At 44.4% G+C, this 22080-nt stretch overlaps 1 protein-coding gene across 5 annotated transcripts in view; it reads left to right on the top strand.

Moving 5' to 3' along the window:
• The window catches only part of AP1S2 (adaptor related protein complex 1 subunit sigma 2), a 123246-nt gene extending 101166 nt beyond the window's left edge, over positions 1-22080 (top strand). For 3 of the 5 annotated variants that reach the window (XR_006388124.1, XM_044283728.1, XM_044283725.1), the window contains 2 exons: positions 1229-1237; positions 21227-22080. Coding sequence is in view for 3 of the 5 variants with exons in the window: in XM_044283728.1 (XP_044139663.1) it covers positions 1229-1237; positions 21227-21274 (57 nt within the window). In the remaining 2 variants the exon portion in view is untranslated. The remainder of the gene's footprint in view (positions 1-1228; positions 1238-21226) is intronic. The other 2 variants (XM_044283726.1, XM_044283727.1) reach the window with 1 other exon arrangement.

Genomic DNA, 22080 nt, shown 5'->3' with positions numbered 1-22080 from the left:
CCCAGTGGACAGAAGCAGAACGCTTAGTAACAATGTAGTAACAATGCCCATTTAAGTGCCTAGGAGCTGATCTGAAGTATGCCCGACACAACATGACTACTATATGGTGAAAGTAGCTCGTCATTTCCTGCTGTACTGCATTATTTCTAGCGCTGGCGGCCACTGCCTGTTGAAACCCCACGGATATGATATTTGCGACCTATCCTGGATCGGTCACCAATATGTGGAACTCCTCTCTGGAGGATTGCATTTTTTGTTTATTTAATTATTTCTTTTATTTTAGTTTTTTCATGATGCTGTCCACCTCTTTAAGTGGATTTGGCTTTACATACTCCACTCATGACTCTTAGTTGGGATGATGGAATTTGACAAGACCTAGCATTCTTGGGTCAGTGGCCTGTATTGTAGGTAGTAAAGAATAGTGGACATCACACAAGCACATTTGCCACCATCAATGGGCCTACTAACTTTGACAGAAACATTGTGGCACCAAATACTAATTTTGCTGACAAACTTGCAGAACTATCTGGCCAGCCTCCTAATAACATTGGAAATATAGCAATGGAAGGTGGGCTTGATGTGGCAACAAGCCAAAAAAGCTGTTTGTTTTATGCTTTTAAGTCGTGAAAAGACTATTACATTCTATCATCTTACCGCCAGTTCTACCTCATGAGGGGTAGCATGCATGTATCATATCAATGTGTGCTAAATAATGTCTACCCAGCACACTCAGAGTTCTAGGAGGTTGTTCAAAATGGTAAAATTTGACTTTTTTTGACTTGGCTAAGGCCCCATGCACACAACCGTATATATATTTAGTCAGCGTCCAATCCGCATTTTTTGCATTTATATATATAACGTACACATTTCTACGGGGCCCCAAAAGATGCAGACAGCACACAGATGTTATTTTTGTGCTGCTTGTATCCGTGTGTCCGTCCCACAAAAAAATAGAGCATGTCGTATTCTTGTCAGTTTTGCAGACAAGATTAGGCATTTTTACGATGGGGAGGGACGGAAAAGTGCGGGACGTGCACATTTGTGTCTGTGTTTTGCTGATCCACTGTTTGTAGACCGCAAAACATATGGTTGTGTGCATGAGGCCATAGAGCGTTCATTTTTATGTAATATGTTATGACGTCATTATTAAATTTACTGCTTAAGATGATTTGCTATTTTAATATAATCTTTTTTCCCTTTCATTGCTGTGTGCCCTTCCTTGTTTTAGGATGCTAAAGTAAGTCTTCTTCAAAATGTTAATTTGAAAATCAGAGTATATTTTAAATCTATTTACATATATATTTTTTGACATTATGCATAATTACACATTCTAATTATTTTCTGTGTATCAATTTATTGCACAGAGGGATTAATTTATCAGGGACCGATGAGAACTGTGTAAAAGTAGAGCTGTTTTTGTTGCCTATAACAACCAATCACAGGGCAGCTTTAATTGTTCAGGCGCACTATAAGAAATAAAAGCTGTGCTGTGATTACTTGCTATCGGCAATAAAAACGGTTTCAGAAATCAATAAATAATGAGGGGCACTCCACGTTTGGGAAAAGAATATGCCCCTCACGGAATACTTTGGGGTGTCTTCTTTCAGAAATGGGGTCATATGTGGGGTATTTATACTGCCCAGGCATTTTAGGGGCCCTAAAGCGTGAGAAGAAGTCTGGAATATAAATGTCTAAAAGAATTTACGCATTTGGATTCCGTGAGGGGTATGGTGAGTTCATGTTTATTTTTTGACACAAGTTAGTGGAATATGAGACTTTGTAAGAAAAAAATAAAAATATTGATTTCCGCTAACTTGTGCCAAAAAAATGTCTGAATGGAGCCTTACAGGGGGGTGATCAATGACAGGGGGGTGATCAAGGAGTCTATATGGGGTGATCACCACCCTGTCATTGATCACCACCCTGTCATTGATCACCCCCCTGTAAGGCTCCATTCAGACGTCCGTATGTGTTTTGCGGATCTGCTGTGTCCGTGTTTTGCGGACGTCTGAATGGAGCCTTACAGGGGGTTGATCAATGACAGGGGGGTGATCAATGACAGGGCGGTGATCAGGGAGTCTATATGGGGTGATCAGGGGTTAATAAGTGACCAGGGGGGGTGTAGTGTAGTGTGGTGCTTGGTGCTACTTATTACAGAGCTGCCTGTGTCCTCTGGTGGTCGATCCAAGCAAAAGGGACCACCAGAGGACCAGGTAGCAGGTATATTACACGCTGTTATCAAAAGAGCATCTAATATACCTGGCAGGCTGTAGATCCACTCGCTTACCTTCCGATCCTGTGAACACGCGCGCCTGTGTGCCCGCGTTCACTCGGAATGACGCGTCCACTTGGAATAACAGGGCCGCCGCCAGGACGCAATCCTGCATACGGCGGTCCCGGGGTGGTTAAAGAGTATGTGCTATCTGAAATAAATCTTTTGTTTAAATCAAGTCTTTTGTTATACGTATTTTTTTTAAATGTTGGTGACATTTTTTTTCCATGTCACTATGTTATCTAAATTGATATAAAAAATGCTAGTATTGCCGTTCTCAATAATAATATGCTCTAAGGGGTTATTCCGTTATCATTATAAAAAATAAAAATCTGACATCATACAGTACATGACAATCTCTTTCTAATATAGCTAGAACCAGCCCTGTACCTCACATGGATCCAGAGATCTCCCCATTCATTGTTCTGCTAGATTTATATCAACCTGGCAACCCAAGGGGTGTGTCTTTTCTGCTCTCAGCTCTCCCTATCACAGCAAAGGGGCGTGTCTCAGCTCTCCCTATCACAGCTAAGGGGCGTGTCTCAGCTCTCCCTATCACAGCTCAGGAGGCAGATGAAGGGTGAAACTGAGCATGAGCGGCCAGCTTAGTGAGCAGGTCAAAGAAATAAGAAAAAAACAAACAGGTGGCGCTATACAGATACATTTTAATGAATAACTCAGTGACTATACTAAATGTTTAATTATATACTATTACAAAAGTATTTAAATGCTGGTTTCAAAACCATGATATCATTTTTTTGTGGGACAACCCCTTTAAAAGGGTCATCCAACATTAGAAAACGTAACTGGCAAAAACAACCCTGTCCATGGGTTGTGTCTGGTATTGCAACTTGGAGTCAATAGGGCAGAACTTCAATATGGCACACAACCTGTGGGCAAGGGTGGTGCTGTTTTTTTTGGGGGGAAAGCAGCCATGTTTTTCTAATCCTGGACAACCCCTTTAATATAGATCAGTTTTTAGTAGTCATCTCATTATCATCACAGACAGGATTAATAGAGAAAGATATTACCTCCCATAGAAATTGAGTCACCCCCAAACTGGCTGCTGTAAAGCATATCTCTAAATGATGTTAGCAGCAGTTCAGGCGAGATGGCTGGTCCCATAATCATGTGCAAAAGAACAGAATAAAAAAATGTGTTGAAAAATATGTTGCTCTATTTGGTTTTAATGAGTTAAAAATAAATAAATATTTTCAATAGAAACCGCACCAAGAACATATTCCTGTGAATGAAAACTGGCAGTCTAAAGTATGTATCTAAGTTTGGTAAATGCTTAGAGAACGCCAGCTACCAGAATGCACTGTGCTCTACACAAGTGTCGTTTCGAACTTTATGGCAACAGTATGGGGAAAGCACTTTCCTGTTCTAAATGTTCCAAAACCGTAACAAAACCTCTGTAATTTAACATTCAACTTTCTGCCACAGCACTACTGCCACATGTGAATGTACTCAAATAGGTTAAACGATCACTTACATTTACCCAAGTTTACATAAATAAATAAAGTTAAATATAAGAAACTTTGTAATATATCTTATCAGAGAAAAATGGCTCTTTCTCCAGTTATCAGGCTCTTTTCCTCTTACCCATTTTCTAAATGAACATTCACTCTGAATTCTCTGTGAAATTTGTCATGATAGAATAAGGGTACTTTCACACTAGCGTTTTTCTTTTCCGGCATAGAGTTCCGTCACAGGGGCTCTATACCGGAAAAGAACTGATCAGTTTTATCCCCATGCATTCTGAATGGAGAGTAATCCGTTCAGTTTGCATCAGGATGTCTTCAGTTCAGTCGTTTTGACTGATCAGGCAAAAGAGAAAACCGTAGCATGCTACGGTTTTCTCTCCGGCGAAAAAAACTGAAGACATGCCTGAACGCCGGATCCGGCATTTTTTCCCATAGGAATGTATTAGCGCCGAATCCGGCATTCAGAATACCAGAATGCCGGATCCGTCATTCCGGCATGCGCATGCGCAGATCGGTAAAAATGAGAAAAATGTACAAGACGGATCCGTCGGTCCGCATGACAAGCGAATAGACGGATCCGTCCTTGCAATGCATTTGTGAGACGGATCCGCATCCGGATCCGTCTCACAAATGCTTTCAGTCAGCAGCAGATCGGCGGATCCGGCGGCCAGTTCCGACGACGGAACTGCCCGCCGGATCACACTGCCGCAAGTGTGAAAGTAGCCTAAGATAAACTGTCGTTTCACTGAAGGATCAAATTACAGCTGCTCATAGAAGTCTGTGGGGAGGAGGAGGAGTAAGATGCAGTTGGAGAGACACAGGCACAGAGGCTTTAGCAGCTAAATCTGTTATATTTCAACCCCATGTGATTTATTCACATCAAAGGGTTCTCTACATGGTTCTCTCTATAGTTGCCCTCTATGGTGCTAGGAGTGACAGTGAGGAAGCAGAATCTACTGTCTCCGTGTGCATTCTATGGCAGACATAAAAGCTAGTCTTCTACAGCTCATGGAAAACTAAGAATTAGAGTTGTAGCTGGCAGTAGAAACTTAAGACTAAGGCCCCTTTCACACGTGCGTGTCCGGATTAGGTCCGGATGCGTCCCGGTGCATTGCGGCAAACCCGCGCGAGTAGGTACGCAATTGCAGTCAGTTTTGACTGCGATTGCGTTCCAATGTTCAGTTTTTATCGCGTGTTTTGCACGCGCGTGATGAAAAACCGACTGTGGTACCCAGACCCGAACTTCTTCACAGAAGTTCAGGTTTGGATTAGTTGTAGTGTAGATGTTATTATTTCCCCTTTATAACATGGTTATAAGGGAAAATAATAGCATTCTAAAAACAGAATACTTAGTACAATAGGGCTGGAGGGATCATTCACATGATCCATCACCATGGTGATGGATCATGTGATGAGCGCAGTGACGTCATCAAAGGTCCTATTCCTCACAGATGAAGACAGGAGAGATGCCGGCTGCGCAAACAAGTGGACTAAGGTGAGTTAAATTATTTATATTCAGGGGAAATGTCGCACCAAAATGAGAAGGGGATCCAAGCAGAGGTGCACCCACTAACAGACAGCACCCAGTCTGATAGAGATAAATAGATAAAAAATGGAAGTGGGGCACTCACTTAGAAGTATAGGGGTCTAATTTTTATTGAGGTGATTAAGATAGTGACAATGGATATCACTATAACACAGTAAAATAGCGTATAATGTATTACATCAGATATCAAAATAATCATAAAAGTGGAGCAGGATAAAATTAAGGCACTATCGACAATAAACAGTACATGTAGCTAAGTACAATAATAAAACCGTTAAAAATACTGAAAATGGTAAGATATATGGTTAAATATGGATCCCAATAAATACAATTATAAGTTCATGTATCAACCGTAGGGACATTCACTAACTGAATCCTGAGGGATAATTCCGTATGGGGCAATTCGTTCCGGTAACCAGTCTTTCAAAGGTGATCTCAAAGAAATATGACAAAGTCCCCAGCGTATGCAGCTAATGAGATATTACTGTAGATCAGTTTAGCTGCTACTACGCACAGCGGCGTCCCGCTGTAATTGCGATCGCTTATGAGTGGAATATAAGTCCTTACCCGAGGCTCCTGGATAGCGGTTCCTCGACACGGTGCGTTGATGTACTGCTCCGGTCTCAAGGATAGATGTCCTGTTTTGAAATTCGCGCCGATGGAAATGTTTGTTGCACGAGGTGTATGTGACCTGCGTGGTGTAGCACCGATAGTTGCGGTGATAACTTTGGCGCACAGGCAATAGTTTTCAGGTTTCTCGGGCTAGTGGACCCACTCGTCCTGGAGAGGGGGGGATACCAAACGCGTTTCGGGGATTTACAAGACAGACCCCTTCTTCAGTTCTGAAGAAGGGGTCTGTCTTGTAAATCCCCGAAACGCGTTTGGTATCCCCCCCTCTCCAGGACGAGTGGGTCCACTAGCCCGAGAAACCTGAAAACTATTGCCTGTGCGCCAAAGTTATCACCGCAACTATCGGTGCTACACCACGCAGGTCACATACACCTCGTGCAACAAACATTTCCATCGGCGCGAATTTCAAAACAGGACATCTATCCTTGAGACCGGAGCAGTACATCAACGCACCGTGTCGAGGAACCGCTATCCAGGAGCCTCGGGTAAGGACTTATATTCCACTCATAAGCGATCGCAATTACAGCGGGACGCCGCTGTGCGTAGTAGCAGCTAAACTGATCTACAGTAATATCTCATTAGCTGCATACGCTGGGGACTTTGTCATATTTCTTTGAGATCACCTTTGAAAGACTGGTTACCGGAACGAATTGCCCCATACGGAATTATCCCTCAGGATTCAGTTAGTGAATGTCCCTACGGTTGATACATGAACTTATAATTGTATTTATTGGGATCCATATTTAACCATATATCTTACCATTTTCAGTATTTTTAACGGTTTTATTATTGTACTTAGCTACATGTACTGTTTATTGTCGATAGTGCCTTAATTTTATCCTGCTCCACTTTTATGATTATTTTGATATCTGATGTAATACATTATACGCTATTTTACTGTGTTATAGTGATATCCATTGTCACTATCTTAATCACCTCAATAAAAATTAGACCCCTATACTTCTAAGTGAGTGCCCCACTTCCATTTTTTATCGAGTTAAATTATTTATTTAATTTTTTTAACCCCTCCAGCGCTATTGTACTATGCATTCTGTATTCAGAACGCTATAATTTTCCCTTATAACCATGTTATAAGGGGAAATAATAATGATCGGGTCCCCATCCCGATAGTCACCTAGCAACCGTGCGTGAAAATCGCAACGCACCCCCACTTGCTTGCAATTTTCCCGCAACCCCATTCATTTCTATGGGGCCTGCATTACGTAAAAAAACGCACAAAGAGGAGCATGTTGCGATTTTCACGCAATGCACAAGTGATGCGTGAAAATCATCGCTCATCTGCACAGCCCCATAGAAATGAATGGTTCCGGATTCAGTGCGGGTGCAATGTGTCCACCTCACGCATTGCACCCGCATGGAAATCTCGCCCGTGTGAAAGGGGCCTAAGGGTACTTTCACACTAGCTTTTTTCTTTTCCGGTATTGAGTTCTGTCACAAGTGCTCAATATCCGAAACAAACTGATACGTTTTATCCTAAGGCATTCTGAATGGAGAGCAATCTGTTCAGGATGTATCAGTTCAGTCCCTCTTACGTTTTTTGGCCGGAGAAAATACAGCAGCATGCTGCATTTTTCTCTCCAGCCAAAAATCCTGAACACTTGAAATGTATTAATGCCGGATCCGATTTCCCGATCTACGCATGTGCAGACCTTTAAAAAATGTGAAAAAAATAGAACCGGATCTGTTTTTCCAGATGACAACCGGAAAGACTGATCCGGTATTGCAATGCATGTCAGACGGATCTGTCTCACAAATGCATCCGTTTGCGTCTGGATTGCCGGATCCGGCAGGCAGTTCCGGCGATGGAACTGCCTGCTGAAATCCTCTGCCGCAAGCGTGAAAGTACATAAATTGTTTTTTATTTTTTCAATCACCAATGTATCTTCTAGCCCTGCGCCATTCTCACTTAATATGTCAGATTTTATTATTATAGGTTTTTTATCTCATAATTATTGTCTGGCTATTACAATTTAGGGATTTTATTTGGTCAGTATATTACATATTTAAAGGTTACCAAATGTCATGTAATAGATTGGACTTTTTGCTTTGAATATACTGTTTTTGTTATTTTTGTGATTTCAGTATGTGAACTGAACATTACATCTTTATGTGCATATCTCCTTTTATATTCCTGTTGTTTAAACAGGCTTTCCCATTACCAGTTATTCCCATTACCAGTGGATCATAGGTCTCACATATCCATTTGCACAGGGGACATTTTTGGGGGGGTTCCAGCAGTCAGACCCACATCGATCATATATTTATCACGCAATCTCTATACTAGACTAACGGTAGCAGTGTGGGTTGTACTGAAGAGCACATTGGCACCATCACAGGTTGCCACTTTGTGAAATTGCTGACCTGCTAGATCTGCCCTTGTCAACTGTAGACTTATTGTGAAGTAGAAGAGCCTAGGACAGGGGTCGGCAACCTCCGGCACTCCAGCTGTTGTGAAACTACAACTCCCATCATGCATACTTTCTCTTCTAAGAACTCTCAGAATAATAAATGGAGCATGCTGGGAATTGTAGTTTCACAACAGCTGGAGTGCCGAAGGTTGATGATCCCTGGTCTAAGAGTACCAATAGCTCAGCCAGAAAGTGGTAGACAACCCAAACTCTCAGAGGGGCAGCGCTGAAGAGTGTGGCAAATGACCTTTCTTCAGTTCCACTCCAGTTCCATCGCTTCATCATCAGCCTAGGTCCAAATTGCTCTTGCAAAGCTTCAAATCCATAAAATGGATTTGTATGGTTGAACAGCTTTATACACATCTATGATCACCATGTGCATGGAGTGGTGTAAAGCATGCCACTACTGTTTACTATCTGGCAGACTAAAGTATGTATCCAGGGGCGTAGCTAGAAATGACTGGGCCCCATAGCAAAAAAAATTATGGGCCCCCCCTCCCGGATCTCCCACCCCCACATACCTATTGGACCTCCCACCCCTTCCAGAGCTCCCACCCAAACACCCCTCCAGGACCTCCCACCCCAACATCCCCCCAAGTGTCGTCCACAGATCCCCCCCTTAAGTGTCGTCCACAGATTCCCCCCCTTCAGTGTCGTCCACAGATCCCCCCTTCAGTGTTCTCCACAGATCCCCCCTTTAGTGTCGTCCACAGATCCCCCCCTTTAGTGTCGTCCACAGATCCCCACTTTAGTGTCGTCCACAGATCCCCCCGTTAGTGTCGTCCACAGATCCCCCCTTTAGTGTCGTCCACAGATCCCCCTTTAGTGTCGTCCACAGATCCCCCCTTTAGTGTCGTCCACAGATCCCCCCTTTAGTGTCGTCCACAGATCCCCCTTTAGTGTCGTCCACAGATCCCCCCTTTAGTGTCGTCCACAGATCCCCCTTCAGTGTCCTCCACAGATCCCCCCTTCAGTGTCCTCCACAGATCCCCCCTTCAGTGTCCTCCACAGATCCCCCCCCCTTCAGTGTCCTCCACAGATCCCCCCCCCCTTTCAGTGTCCTCCACAGATCCCCCCCCAGTGTCCTCCACAGATCCCCCCCCAGTGTCCTCCACAGATGCCCCCTTCACTGGCCTACCTCATCTTCTGCTCGTGCAGCAGTGCGCCTCGGGCCCGCCTACTCCAGTCCTGACCTGACTACTCCTCTGCTTCCTTGGCTTCCCCCCAGCCAGGCCCAAGCCGCGGACCGCCCAAGCCCCGCCCACTACAGCCGCGGCCCGCCCAAGCCCCGCCCACATGGCTGCCCGGCTGTGTAAAAAATAAAAATAAAAAAAAAATTAATGCAGTCCGGGACGGGCCCCCAGTGGCGTAGGGCCCCATAGCCACTGCTATGGTTGCTATGGCTATCCCTACGCCACTGTATGTATCTGAGAGAACGCTCTACACAATTGTCGTTTCGAACTTTGTGGCAACAGTATAGGAAAAGCACTTTCCTGTTCTATCATGTGTGTACCCCTGTGCACAAAAGACAAAGACATGTTTCTACCCCTTCACGCATTTTGACGCACAGGTACGTCATTGCGTGACAGGGGATGTATGGAGCGGGACTCTGCAGTGAGCCCGCTCCATACGCACAATCTGCCGGCTGTGTGATAGTGCGGCCGGATGCCAGCTGTACTAACAGGAAGCAGCGATTGCGCCGCCCCTGCCATTCAACCCCTCAGGTGCCGCGATCAAGGCTGATCGCGGCACCTGTGACGTGATGAAGCGATCCAGGCCTGCCATGGCTTTCTCCATACTGAGCTATGCACGAGGGCATAGCACAGAATGGAGTGTGTAAAAATCCTATTCACCATAATAGATCTCTATTATGGTGAATAGGAGAGGGGATCAAAAGATCCCATGTACGAGGCCCCTATGGGGGCTAACTGCTGTAAAAAATAAATAAAAAAAGTTAAATAAAGTTAAAAAAAAACACTATTTTAAAAGTTAGAATCACCACCCTTTCCCAATTTTACATATAAAACTTACATAAACAATAAAAAAATAAACATAATGGGTATTGCCGCGTCCGAAACTGTCTGAACTATTAAAATATATATTTTTTTTAATTCTTGTGCGGTGACATTAAAATGGTGGCATTAAAAAAATGCATCTTGTCCCGCAAAAAATAAGCCCTCATATAGCTATGTGAACGGAAAAATAAAAAAAGTTATGGCTTTTCGAACATGAGGAGGACAAATCAAAAATGTAAACATGAAAATAGGCCTGGTCTTGAAGGGGTTAATGGGTTTGGTGTGGAGAAACTGATCCAAGTTTTGGGTGGAAAATCTCTTCAATTTTGATTCTTTAAACCCATGATCCATAGTGTGTTTTACAACACAGTAGACATGGTGATCTCAGTCTTGTGTTTTGAAGGTGGTATTTCATGTCTGTGCAACGTTTAGGGTCACTGAGGTTTACTGCTAAAGTAAATCTACCGTATATTCTATGGAGATTTGATGGCTGTATGCTGGTACTCTTGCCATGTTTCTGTTAGCAATTGTAGTAATAGTAATAGTGAAACCCACAATGCGAAGGGATGTCTATACAGTTGACCAATGTATTATCCTTAATTTCTGAGATCCAGGAATAAATATGCTTAACACTGCGATGCATAAAAGGTTTACTAAACTATGATAAAATACATATATACAAAACATAACATACATAGTAAGTAACAGTCACCTAAGGTCATCAACAAATGAGCGAGCTCCCCATCGACCAGTTCTTAACATACCTGGCCGACACCCATATGATTCAAAGAGAGGTGGTGGCAGCACGACACATCTTACCCTGATATCTTCAATGGAGCTAACCTTTTTATTACATATCTAGATGTTTTCCATCTTCCTGTCCACTCCTAGCACCTCCTAAAGGTTTTCAGTGTACAATACGCATGTGCAGTTACTTCAGACTTCAGGAATGTGGCCTAGCACGTGGTACCACTAACCAGCTACATTACAAGGAATTAAAGGGAAAGAACCACTGAAATACAACGCTACAAAACCATGCAGTGTGCATTTCTCTTCCACATTCTCTATCTATTGATTGTTATAGCTAGTGGACTTCCTGATGTCATATTGATTAGTGTTCTCTATCAGAGATATGCCATTCATGTAGCTCAAAATTTCTCATCTCTAATGCACATTTGGCATTGCAGATGGAAAAAGGAAGCAAAATTCCAGAGGGAATTTGCAAACCTCTATAAAGATTTGGGCTGCAGAGCCTGCACTTAAACTACTCAAACATATGCGGGAATATGGACAGGTAGACCATCACATCTCATCCCTACAAGTCTGATTTCATGACTGGCTCAGCGACAGGGCAGGTGTATTGCTGATCTCTGCTTTCTCAGAAGGAAGGCCCTGTTTGGTGTGGTTTTAAGTTGAAAGATCTCTTTAGGAAAAGATTTCTGCATATGTTTTTGAACCATTTCTTGAAGATCAGAAATATCCTCTTGCCCCTTTCTCGGAATATCATGATTCAGTAGTTCAAACAAACCTTGTCAGAAATAAAGAGCCTTTATGTTCCAGAGCACATGACACAGTCACTGGGTTAATAGTCTCCATAATCCACTAGAGAAGTTCAAAGACTCTTTTATTCCTCTGTTAGGATTAGAAAGATAAAAGCCCATCTCACCCTAAACTTATTCCCCCCGACAAGCTGGATTTCAGGAATTTGATGTTAACACTTTGATTTCAGCTAAATCTCTATTCTGTACAGATGTATATGCCAGTTCTGTGAGGAAAAGTCAGGGTTATGGCTACACAGTAAATCACAATAGTCCACTTTTTCTGGAGGCGCACTCTGTAGATGTCATGGCCACCATACACTGTCCTCAACCTGCTGATTATTCCAATCACTCCTCTTTCAAGCCCGAACACTCGGGTAGTACTGCAAACATGAATTCCGAACATCATAATTCAGGAACAGTAGACGCCTGGTGAGAAGTAATTTTTAGAGATTTTTTCAAGCGGCCATTGTGCAATATGCATAAGTAGCAACCCAGTAATATTTTTCAGGCCATACAGAGCAAACAACTTCAGAAAATTATCCTCATAAACTTACAGGTAATTTATTTTTCTACGTAAAATATGGGCCCAAAGCGTATGTTCACACGTCATGGAATTTCTTTTTATAGCTGTCAGAGCTAAATCTTTCTCTTATAAAGCTTCCTGTCCCCTGACTTTTTATATGGTAAACGCTTCGCTGCCTGGACCCACCACTAGGATCCTGTCTTCGGCTCAGCTCTTTTGACCCTTATTGTCATAGAGACACGTCAGAACTTTTTGATGGATGGGTGTCCAGTTGCTGAGACCCCCACATTGTGGAACTGCTGTAGATTTATTTTCTACAGCAAAAAATCCGCAGCAGAAAAAAAAACGCACCAAATGGTGCAGATTTTGTTTTGGAAATACTGCTGATTTGCAATACAAATAGTGAAATCCGCAGTGAAAATCCACAGCATAACTTGACATGCTGCAGTAAATGCTGCACCACAGGTCAATTTCCGCATTATATATATTTTTTCGTAGGGTATGGATGAGAATGACTAAATAGAGATGACCTTGCGATTCGCCCGGCGAATTCGCCGAACATATGGCGATGTCCGCCGACGCCATATTCTTTTGCATTGTGCAGAACTTTGACCCATGACACATCCATCAGGTGGGACAGGACAGCCAATTGAGTTGTTTCAGCACATGGACGTACCCCCCCTACCTTATAAATAATCCCGATCTGGCAGCCATTTTACATTCTGTTTTTTGCCAATGTAGGGAGAGGTTGCTGTGTGGAGCAGGGACAGACTTTTTAAGGACTGGTATAGGTGTGCTATCGATATGTATGACATACTGAGGGGTGTGACATACTTAAAATATACTTTCTAACATAGAAAATATATTATATTGAGGCAGGGGTGTGATATACCTATAATATACTTTCTAACATAGAAAGTATATTATAGTGCATCTGTATTGTGCAGCAGTTGTGTGCGTTCTGCTGAGATACCGCAACTAGATAGAGGGACAAACGCTATTGGAGTAACTAATTGCAACTGGTGTGATATACCCGTTGGCCTCCCATCACTGAGCCCAGTGGGAGCAACACCGTCAAAACTCACAAAGCCACACTCCAGACGTCCTGCGTCTTCTCCTCTCTCCTCCCATTTGTCCTCCACTCCACCTTCCATCATGCCGTCGTCACGTTCATCTGGCAAAAGGCAGGCTTCTAAGGCCCAAATGTTCGAACGTAAAAAGTTGATGACGCCAGATAACCCTCTTGTCCAACGGCTGACCGCTGGCTTGTCGGAACTGCTAGCCCGCCAACTACTGCCAAATAAACTGGTGGACTCAAAGGCCTTTAGAAAATTTGTTGCCATTGGCACACCGCAATGAAAGGTCCCCGAAAGGAAATATTTCTCCCAGAAGGGCATCCCAGAGCTATATGGCCATGTTCAGCGGCAAGTGAATGTATCTCTTGCACACACGTGGTCTAGCAAACACGGGCAGGGAAGGTACATAACGTTTACTGCCCACTGGGTGAACCTTCTGACGGCTGTCAAGCATGCAACCCGTGGCACCCATGTGGATTTGGTGTTACCGCCACGGATTTCATGCAGGCCTGCCTCTACTTCTCCTACTCCATCCTCCGTCTCCTCCTCAACTGACTCCTCCTTTCCACTGCTCCCACCACTTCCGCTGCACCCCCCCAAGCTCCCCAGAACCTATTCGATGTGCCAGGTGAGACGTTGCCATGCTGTGCTGCGGCTGTTGTGCCTGGAAGCCAAGAGCCACACTGGTCCTGCACTGCTTTCAGCTCTGCGGTCACAGGCTGATCAGTGGCTAACCCTGCTCAATTTGACAGTTGGTAAAGTGGTGTGCGACAACGGTGCCAATCTGCTGATTGCGCTGAAACAAGCCAAAAAGACACACGTGCCGTGCATGGCACACGTCCTGAACTTAGTCGTGCAGCAATTCGTTGCCAAATACCCCGGGGTCCAGGACGTCTTGCGGCAGGCTAGGAAAATCTCTAGCAATTTTAGAAGATCTTACACGGCCATGGCTCGCCTTGCTGACATTCAGCGGCGGCACCACTTGCCCGTCAGACGTCTGATTTGTGACAGCCCGACTGTCACGGTGGGGGTTGAAGAAAAAACCCCACCGTACGATATAACATATGCGGGGAAGCAGCTAGGCCAGGATGCAGGGAGCAAGTCACCTCCTAAAGCGTCCCTAATCCTTGCCTTAACTCCTCACCGTATGAGCGGACCTGGATGGTAGGACAGCTCATACCCAGGACCCTCAGTTGCCCTGATAATCCCTCACATAGGAGCAGGGGAGAGACTACCTGTTCTTCCAAGAGCGGAGAGAGGAAGCCAAGTGGAACGGCAGGTAAGTATCCAGTGGCGGGGATAACCACTGAACCAAGAGCCCAGGAAGGCATATTAACTTACCTGCTGCAGCTGCTGGACGGCACAACAGAAGACCACACCAAGGTAAACTGGAACCCATAAAAACGTACTGCAATCCAAACACCAAACGAATGCAGTACGAACTGACACACAAGAACCAGCACTCCAGCAACAGCTCACAGACTTGACTTTTGGTTCACCGCTCCGGAAAACCATGGAACCCCCTTCCGGAGGCACAACAAACAGGGTACGCCTTGCATACATGACGGACAAATACTGACCAGACATGAAACAACAACAAGACAAGACACCACACCCTGCACATAAACCCTAACCAAACACCAACACAGGGAAGGAAGGGGGACATGGAGGATAGAATGGGAAGACAATTTATGTCCAACAAGGTGGCCATTAAGGACTGGGCAGGTTCACCCAGGAAAAGAGCAGAGCTCCAGCCTGGAAGCCACAGGTAATATAAACCTTGTGGCCACACCCAGAACACACCTAAATCCCCACCAGCTCGATAATTAACCCCTCTGGCACCAGACAGGGAAGGCCCAAGGAGAAATGAGGAGGCACCTACATGCTCCGCTGGCAACAGCATGCACGGCAACCGTGTCATAGCGCACACCAAAGGCCGTGACACCGACGCGCTGGAATTCCACCTTGTATATGCTTGATAGGCTGCTTCAGCAGAAACGTGCAGTTAACGACTACCTGTACAAACTCTGCAGCAGGACAGGTTCTGGGGAGCTTGGTTTCTTTTCACCGCACCAGAGGCTGCTCATGTGCGACGCATGCAGACTTCTGCGGCCATTTGATGAGATTACCAAACTGGTCAGTCGCAGCCAGGGCACCATCAGTGACATCATACCTTACGCCTCCTTTCTGGAGCTTGCATTGCGTCGTGTCATTGATCAAGCCGTTGAGGAACAGGAGCTGGAAGATGAGGAAGTCGCAATGTTGAATGAATTCCCAGGGGGCGCTACTCCATCTGAGACAAGTCAGCAGGAGTCTGAAGAGGAGTCAGAGGAGGATTATGGCTAGGGGGAGGAGGAGTAGCAAGAAGAGCAGACTTTAAACTTTTCTGGTATCCTGGGTGTTGTCCGTGGCTAGGGGGAGGAGATTGAGGACAGCATTCTCCTGTACGATGAGCAGGAGCCAGGGCGCTCCACCACTTCCAATTTAGTGCAAATGGTGGCCTTCATGCTCCAGTGTTTGAAGAGGGACCCCTGTATAAAAAGCTTAAAGGGCAAGGACTAGTACTGGGTGGCAACTTAGACCGCCGGTACAAACACAAAATGGCGGACATGTTACTAGCATCACAGAGGGCTGTCAGAATGCAGCATTTTCAGTCCTTGATGCAGCATTTTCAGTCCTTGCTGCGAGAGATGCTGAATTCTGCTGTTGCGGGCGCTAGCAGAAGAATTTCCACCCACAGAGAAACAAGTGCGGGTAGCAATCCTACCGCGCATGCCAGAAGAGGGCGGTTTGAAAATGTGTTGGTCACTTCGGATATGAGATCATTCTTGCAGCCAAACCATGGACAGCAGCTCTCCGGATCCAGCCTCAGGGAACACCTAGACCGACAGGTGCCCGACTACATCGGGTTAATGGCCGATGTGGACGCTCTGAGAAGCGAGGAACCCCTGGACTACTAGGTGTGCAGGCTTGACCTGTGGCCAGAGGTGGCACAATGGAACTCTTGGCTTGCCCCTCGTCGAGTTTCCTGTCCGAAAGGACGTTCAGTGCAGCAGGGGAGATCGTGACCGATAAGCGCACTCGCCTAGCTCACAACAGTGTGGACTACCTCACATTTCTAAAAATAATGAGGCATGGATCTCTGAGGAATTCAGCACCTGTGACGACCACGTTTAATTGAATTTCCTCATGCCAGCCCACACATATCCGCCACCACCCAGAACAAAGAATGGTCCCTGTCTTATGTAAATACAGCGGCATAAATTGCCTTTTCTGTACGGTGAATGTCTAATGTTTGGGGCCTGTACTCCACTGGCCTGCAGTAAAATTATTATCCACGGACCGTCTAATATACCTCCAGCTACATAAACACTTTATCTTTTCTGCACGGTGAATGCCTAATTGTTGGGGCCTCGGAGGACTTCAACACCTGTGATGACCATGTGTTATCGAATTTCACCTATTATCATTTGGGGTTTATTCAATAGGGGGGGTTTCGTTAGCCATGTTTTTAATCCAATTTTATATTTTTATTTCTTTTAAACATATGTATTTGACATGTATTTGTACTGGCCTACAGTAAAATTGTTATCCAATGACCGTCTAATATACCTCTAGCCACATAATAGTTTTGTTTGTTTCTAGTGTAATGCTTTAGTTTAAATGTCAGTTCTTGTTCCTCTGTCCATGACATCTAGGATTGCTCCAAACAACATTTCATTGTATTGTACAGTGACAATAAAGGCATCTTATCTTATAATCACTTGATCTTTTCTGTACGGTGAATGCCTAACATTTGGGGCCAGTACTCCAGTGGGCTACAGTAAAATTTGTATCCTTTGACCGCAAAATGTACCTCGAGCCACATAATCACTAGTTTTTTTATGTCAGGTTAATGCCTAATTTTTAGGGCCCGTAATCCTGTGGCCTGAAATTAAATTTATCTAGGCTCCAGCAGGGCACATTTTTGAGAATTTCCCTTTTAAGACGCATAAAAATGGCCCCTGATTAAAATACATACAGTCATGGCCGTAAATGTTGTCACCCCTGAAATTTTTCAAGAAAAAAAAGTATTTCTCACAGAAAAGTATTTCAGTAACACATGTTTTGCTATACACATGTTTATTCCCTTTGTGTGTATTGGAACAAAACCAAAAAAGGGAGATAAAAAAACAAATTGGACATAAACTCACCTGGGGCAAGTAGCAGGTGTGTGCAATATACAAATCACACATAAAAAGTAGAGAAGTTCACTTAGTCTTTGCATTGTTTGTCTGTGTGCGCCACACTAAGGCTACTTTCACACTTGCGTTTGGGGTTCCGCTTGTGAGTTCCGTTTGAAGGCTTTTTGGTAAAGCACATCTTTCTACTGTTTACCGAAAACGGAATGAGGCCTACAAAGAAAAGAACACAGTACCTACAGTGAAATATGGTGGAGGTTCATTGATGTTTTGGGGTTGTTTTGCTGCCTCTGGCACTGGGTGCCTTGAATGTGTGCAAGGCATCATGAAATCTGAGGATTGCCAACGGATTTTGGGTCGAACTGTAGAGCTGGGTTTGCATCCGAGATCCAGCAGGACAATGACCCCAAACATACGTCAAAAAGCACCCAGAAATGGATGGCAACAAAGCGCTGGAGAGTTCTGAAGTGGCCAGCTATGAGTCCAGATCTAAATCCCATTGAACACCTGTGGAGAGATCTTAAAATTGCTGTTGGGAAAAGGCGCCCTCCCAATAAGAGACCTGGAGCAGTTTTCTAACGAAGAGTGGTCCAAAATTCCGGTTGAGAGGTGTCAGGAGCTTATTGATGGTTATAGGAAGCGACTGATTTCAGTTATTTTTTTCAAAGGGTGTGCAACCAAATATTAAGTTAAGGGTGCCAATAATTTTGTCCAGCCCATTTTTGGAGTTTGGTGTGACATTATGTCCAATTAGCTTTTTTTCCTCCCTTTTTTGGTTTTGTTCCAATACACACAAAGGGAATAAACATGTGTATAGCAAAACGTGTTTTACTACAAGACTTTTCTGTGAGAAATACTTCATTTTTCATTGAAAAATGTCAGGGGTGCCAACATTTACAGCCATGACGGTATTTTTGGTGGGAATTTTTGTCATAGACCCCCCTCTGGTATGTCACTGTCCATGTTATGGGACTATTTGTGCACTTCTAGTAAGTATTTTGTGGCTGCAAATATGACTTGAAGGTTTTCCAGGTTCGCCTGCCATTAAAGTGAATGGGACCCGCCGCAAACTTGTTGTTCGCAAACATTTGATTGCGTTCGCGAACCGTCCCAGCCGATGTTCGTCCATCACTATTGCTAAACACACACTTTGCTGGTTCTGTAAAATGCTGCTGAGTTTCGGCAAAGTGAATTGAATGGGAGCGGTGATGCAGTAATCAGCTCCATCCATGACACAATGGATGATGCTGTGTATTTCCATTGCTGGAGCTACGCTAAAACAGCTGATTGTTGGGGTGTCAGACCCTCATGATCAAATATTGATAGCCTATCCTCAGGATAGGCCATCAGTAACAAAATCCTGGGCAAGCCCTTTAATCAAGAGCTGGTATAGGAAGAAAACTGCTAAGTTTATTACCTTTTTAGGACTTAGACCATATAAGAGTGTAGAGGAGTAGTAGACACTGAAGAGCCTCCTCCAAAGAGTTAGGCCTCTTGCACACGGCCATTGTGCTCCCGTGGCCGTATTGGGGGCTGCATACAGCGGTTCCGCAATACACAGGTTAGCGGCCGTGTGCATTCCGCATCACGGATGCGAACAGATTCACTTAAATGGGTCCGCAAATCCGGAGTTGCGGTGCAGAACGGAACCCCATGGAAGCACTACGGAGTTCTTCCGTGGGGTTCCGATCCGTGTTTCCATTCCGCAAAAAAAAACTTGTTTCTATCTTTTTGCGGAACGGACAGATCACGGACACATTCAAGTTGAATAGGTCTGGATCCGTTCTGGCCGCCGCCCGTGCATTGGGAACCGCAAATTGTGGTCCCCAATGCACGGAACGGAACCACAACGGCTGTGTGCAAGATGCCTTAGGTGGTGTGTGTTTCCAGGGTTTTCTGGTTTGCATCAACACCCTTTAAAATAATCATTTTTGAGGGTAGCTGTAATTTTCTAATGTATTTATTTTACCTTTATTGCTTCTATCTTGCATGCTGGGCTGTGGTCACATGACCATGTCCATGCAGCTCTTTCTTATTTCCTGTGATGTTATGTCCATGGGCGGAGCAGTGGTAGAGGAGTGTGTAGCTGGGTGCGAGGAGCTATAAAGTAGCTGGGCAGTGCTGTACCTGTGGCAGTGGAGGAAGGAGAAGTGCATCATTGGTTGGATGCAGGAACAGGAAGTGCTACATGCAGGATGGAAACCAGAGTGATTTGTCTACATGGTGAAAATGGGTCAGGAGAGTCCAAATTGAAAAAAAAAGCATAGGAAAGACCTACATGAGGTAGACAACTACATGAGCATACACGATCTGCAAAAAAAATCTCATTATTTCCAGAAAAACTCTTTAAAGGGGTATTCCCATCACAGGCAATGGGGGCATATCGCTAGGATATTCCCCCCATTGTCTGATAGGTGCAGGTCCCACCTCTAAGACCCGCACCTATGCCGAGAACGGAGAGTGGTGGCTGGAGGACCCTGGTCCGGCCACCGCCAAGCCCCCTCTTGTGCGGCCACCACTCTCATTCATTTCTATGGGGCTGATGGAAATGGATTTTCCCTGCTCCGTTTTCGGCGTAGGTGCAGGTCCCAGAGGTGGGACCCGCACCTTTCAGACAATGCGGACATATTCTAGTGATATGCCCCCGTTGTCTGTGATGGGAATACCCCTTTAAGTTTGTAGTATGAAAGAGAGGGAGATCTGATGAGTAGGCACTATGCAACTCCAAGATGTATGGGTGTGTGAATTAATTGGGGAATGGTTTCAGATGACTCCTCCAAAAATACAGTAATACCCCATACAAATGAAACAAAGCTGTAATAGGGTGTGGTACCAGTATTTGCCAGCAGGTTGCAGAGTAATGTATCGTATTGTATTTGTAGATTATCACAGTAAGGGCTCGTTCACACAAATGTTTTTTGCGTTCCGTATACGGACCGTTTTTTGAGGTCCGTATACGGAACTATTCATTTAAATGGTTCCGCAAAAAAAAAAAATAATGTACTCCGTATGCATTCCATTTCCATTTTTCCGTTCCGTTCAAAGATAGAACATGTCCTATTATTGCCCGCAATCACGTTCCGTGGCTCCATTCAAGTCAATGGGTCCGCAAAAAAAGAAAACCGGAACACATACGGAATGTACTCCGTATGTCTTCCATATCCGTTCTGTTTTTGCGGAACCATCTTTTGAAAATGTTATGTCCAGCCCATTTTTTTCTATGCAATTACTGCATACTGTATATGCCATACGGAAAAACGGAACAGAAATGGAAACAAAAAACGGATCTGTTAAAAGCGGCCCACAAAACACTGAAAAAGCCATATGGTCGTGTGAACGAGCCCTAAATGGCATGAATCAAGGGTCTCTTTCCCATTTCACAAGTGTCGTATTTGGATTTTTGCAGTCTTTTTTCTTTTGAACAAGTAGAGAGCGTTTGTTTTCTTGGATGTAGGAATGTAATGTGGACTTTGCACTATGTTACAGTCTGGGACTGATTCCTTCACATCTTGTGTTTCCTCAACAGGAGGCAGAGACACCACGAAGCGTCCTTGAAGAAATTGGCCTGACATAAACCCCCGGCTGCTGTCTCCTGCGTCTCTGTGTCGTTACATCAATGTTCTCTGCCTTCACCTCAGTGTTAAACCAATAGTGTAAGATGCCGTCTGTCAGTATTACTGTACTGCTAAGCTGCTTTAGTTCAACGAAAACGACTCTATAGAAAATCTACTCAAAATGTATCAACAGAAAGGGACTTGGACATTGTCAACTGTAGCATGTACACGACCAATTGTAGGAAAACGGTTTATTTTCTTCTAGCATTTTTAGGGTTTGGTGCTGATTGGAGGTAATATTGACACCTCACATACGATGTTCTGATACTGCCTTTACACCAGAACCATGTGTGAATCAGATCAACACCACCAAGCCCAGTCCCTAATATTTGACAACCAAAGACTGTGCCCTTATTCACGACAGGCCATTTATAATACATAAAGGGATCAAAAAAAACTGTTTACCACTGGATTTTTTTTTTTCTTTTTGTAAACCAAAGACTTTGTAAGACCAGTAATGAGACCTGTCCCTCAGTTCTGAAGATGACACGTCCACTATACAGGAATAGCTTCAAAGGTCAAACCTCCAAAGAGCAGCAGGCGATTCTCGTGGTGCATGGGCGGTAAAGCCCCAGACAAGACGCGATTCTGTTACTTTACTTCTGTGCACTTCTTTCTGTTCTGTGATGCTTCTAGTCCTTGGGGAGATATGTCCTTGGTCATCACACACATTGGCTTCCATCTCGTTGGCGGTGGGTATTCTTCAAGTGTTATAATCTTCAGATCATATAGTGAAGCAGCTTAATAAAAAGAAAACCTGTGTGCA

Source organism: Bufo gargarizans, chromosome 3, assembly GCF_014858855.1.
Source record: "Bufo gargarizans isolate SCDJY-AF-19 chromosome 3, ASM1485885v1, whole genome shotgun sequence".
In the NCBI taxonomy this organism is placed as follows: domain Eukaryota; kingdom Metazoa; phylum Chordata; class Amphibia; order Anura; family Bufonidae; genus Bufo; species Bufo gargarizans.
This window is presented reverse-complemented; position numbering and strand designations above follow the sequence as displayed.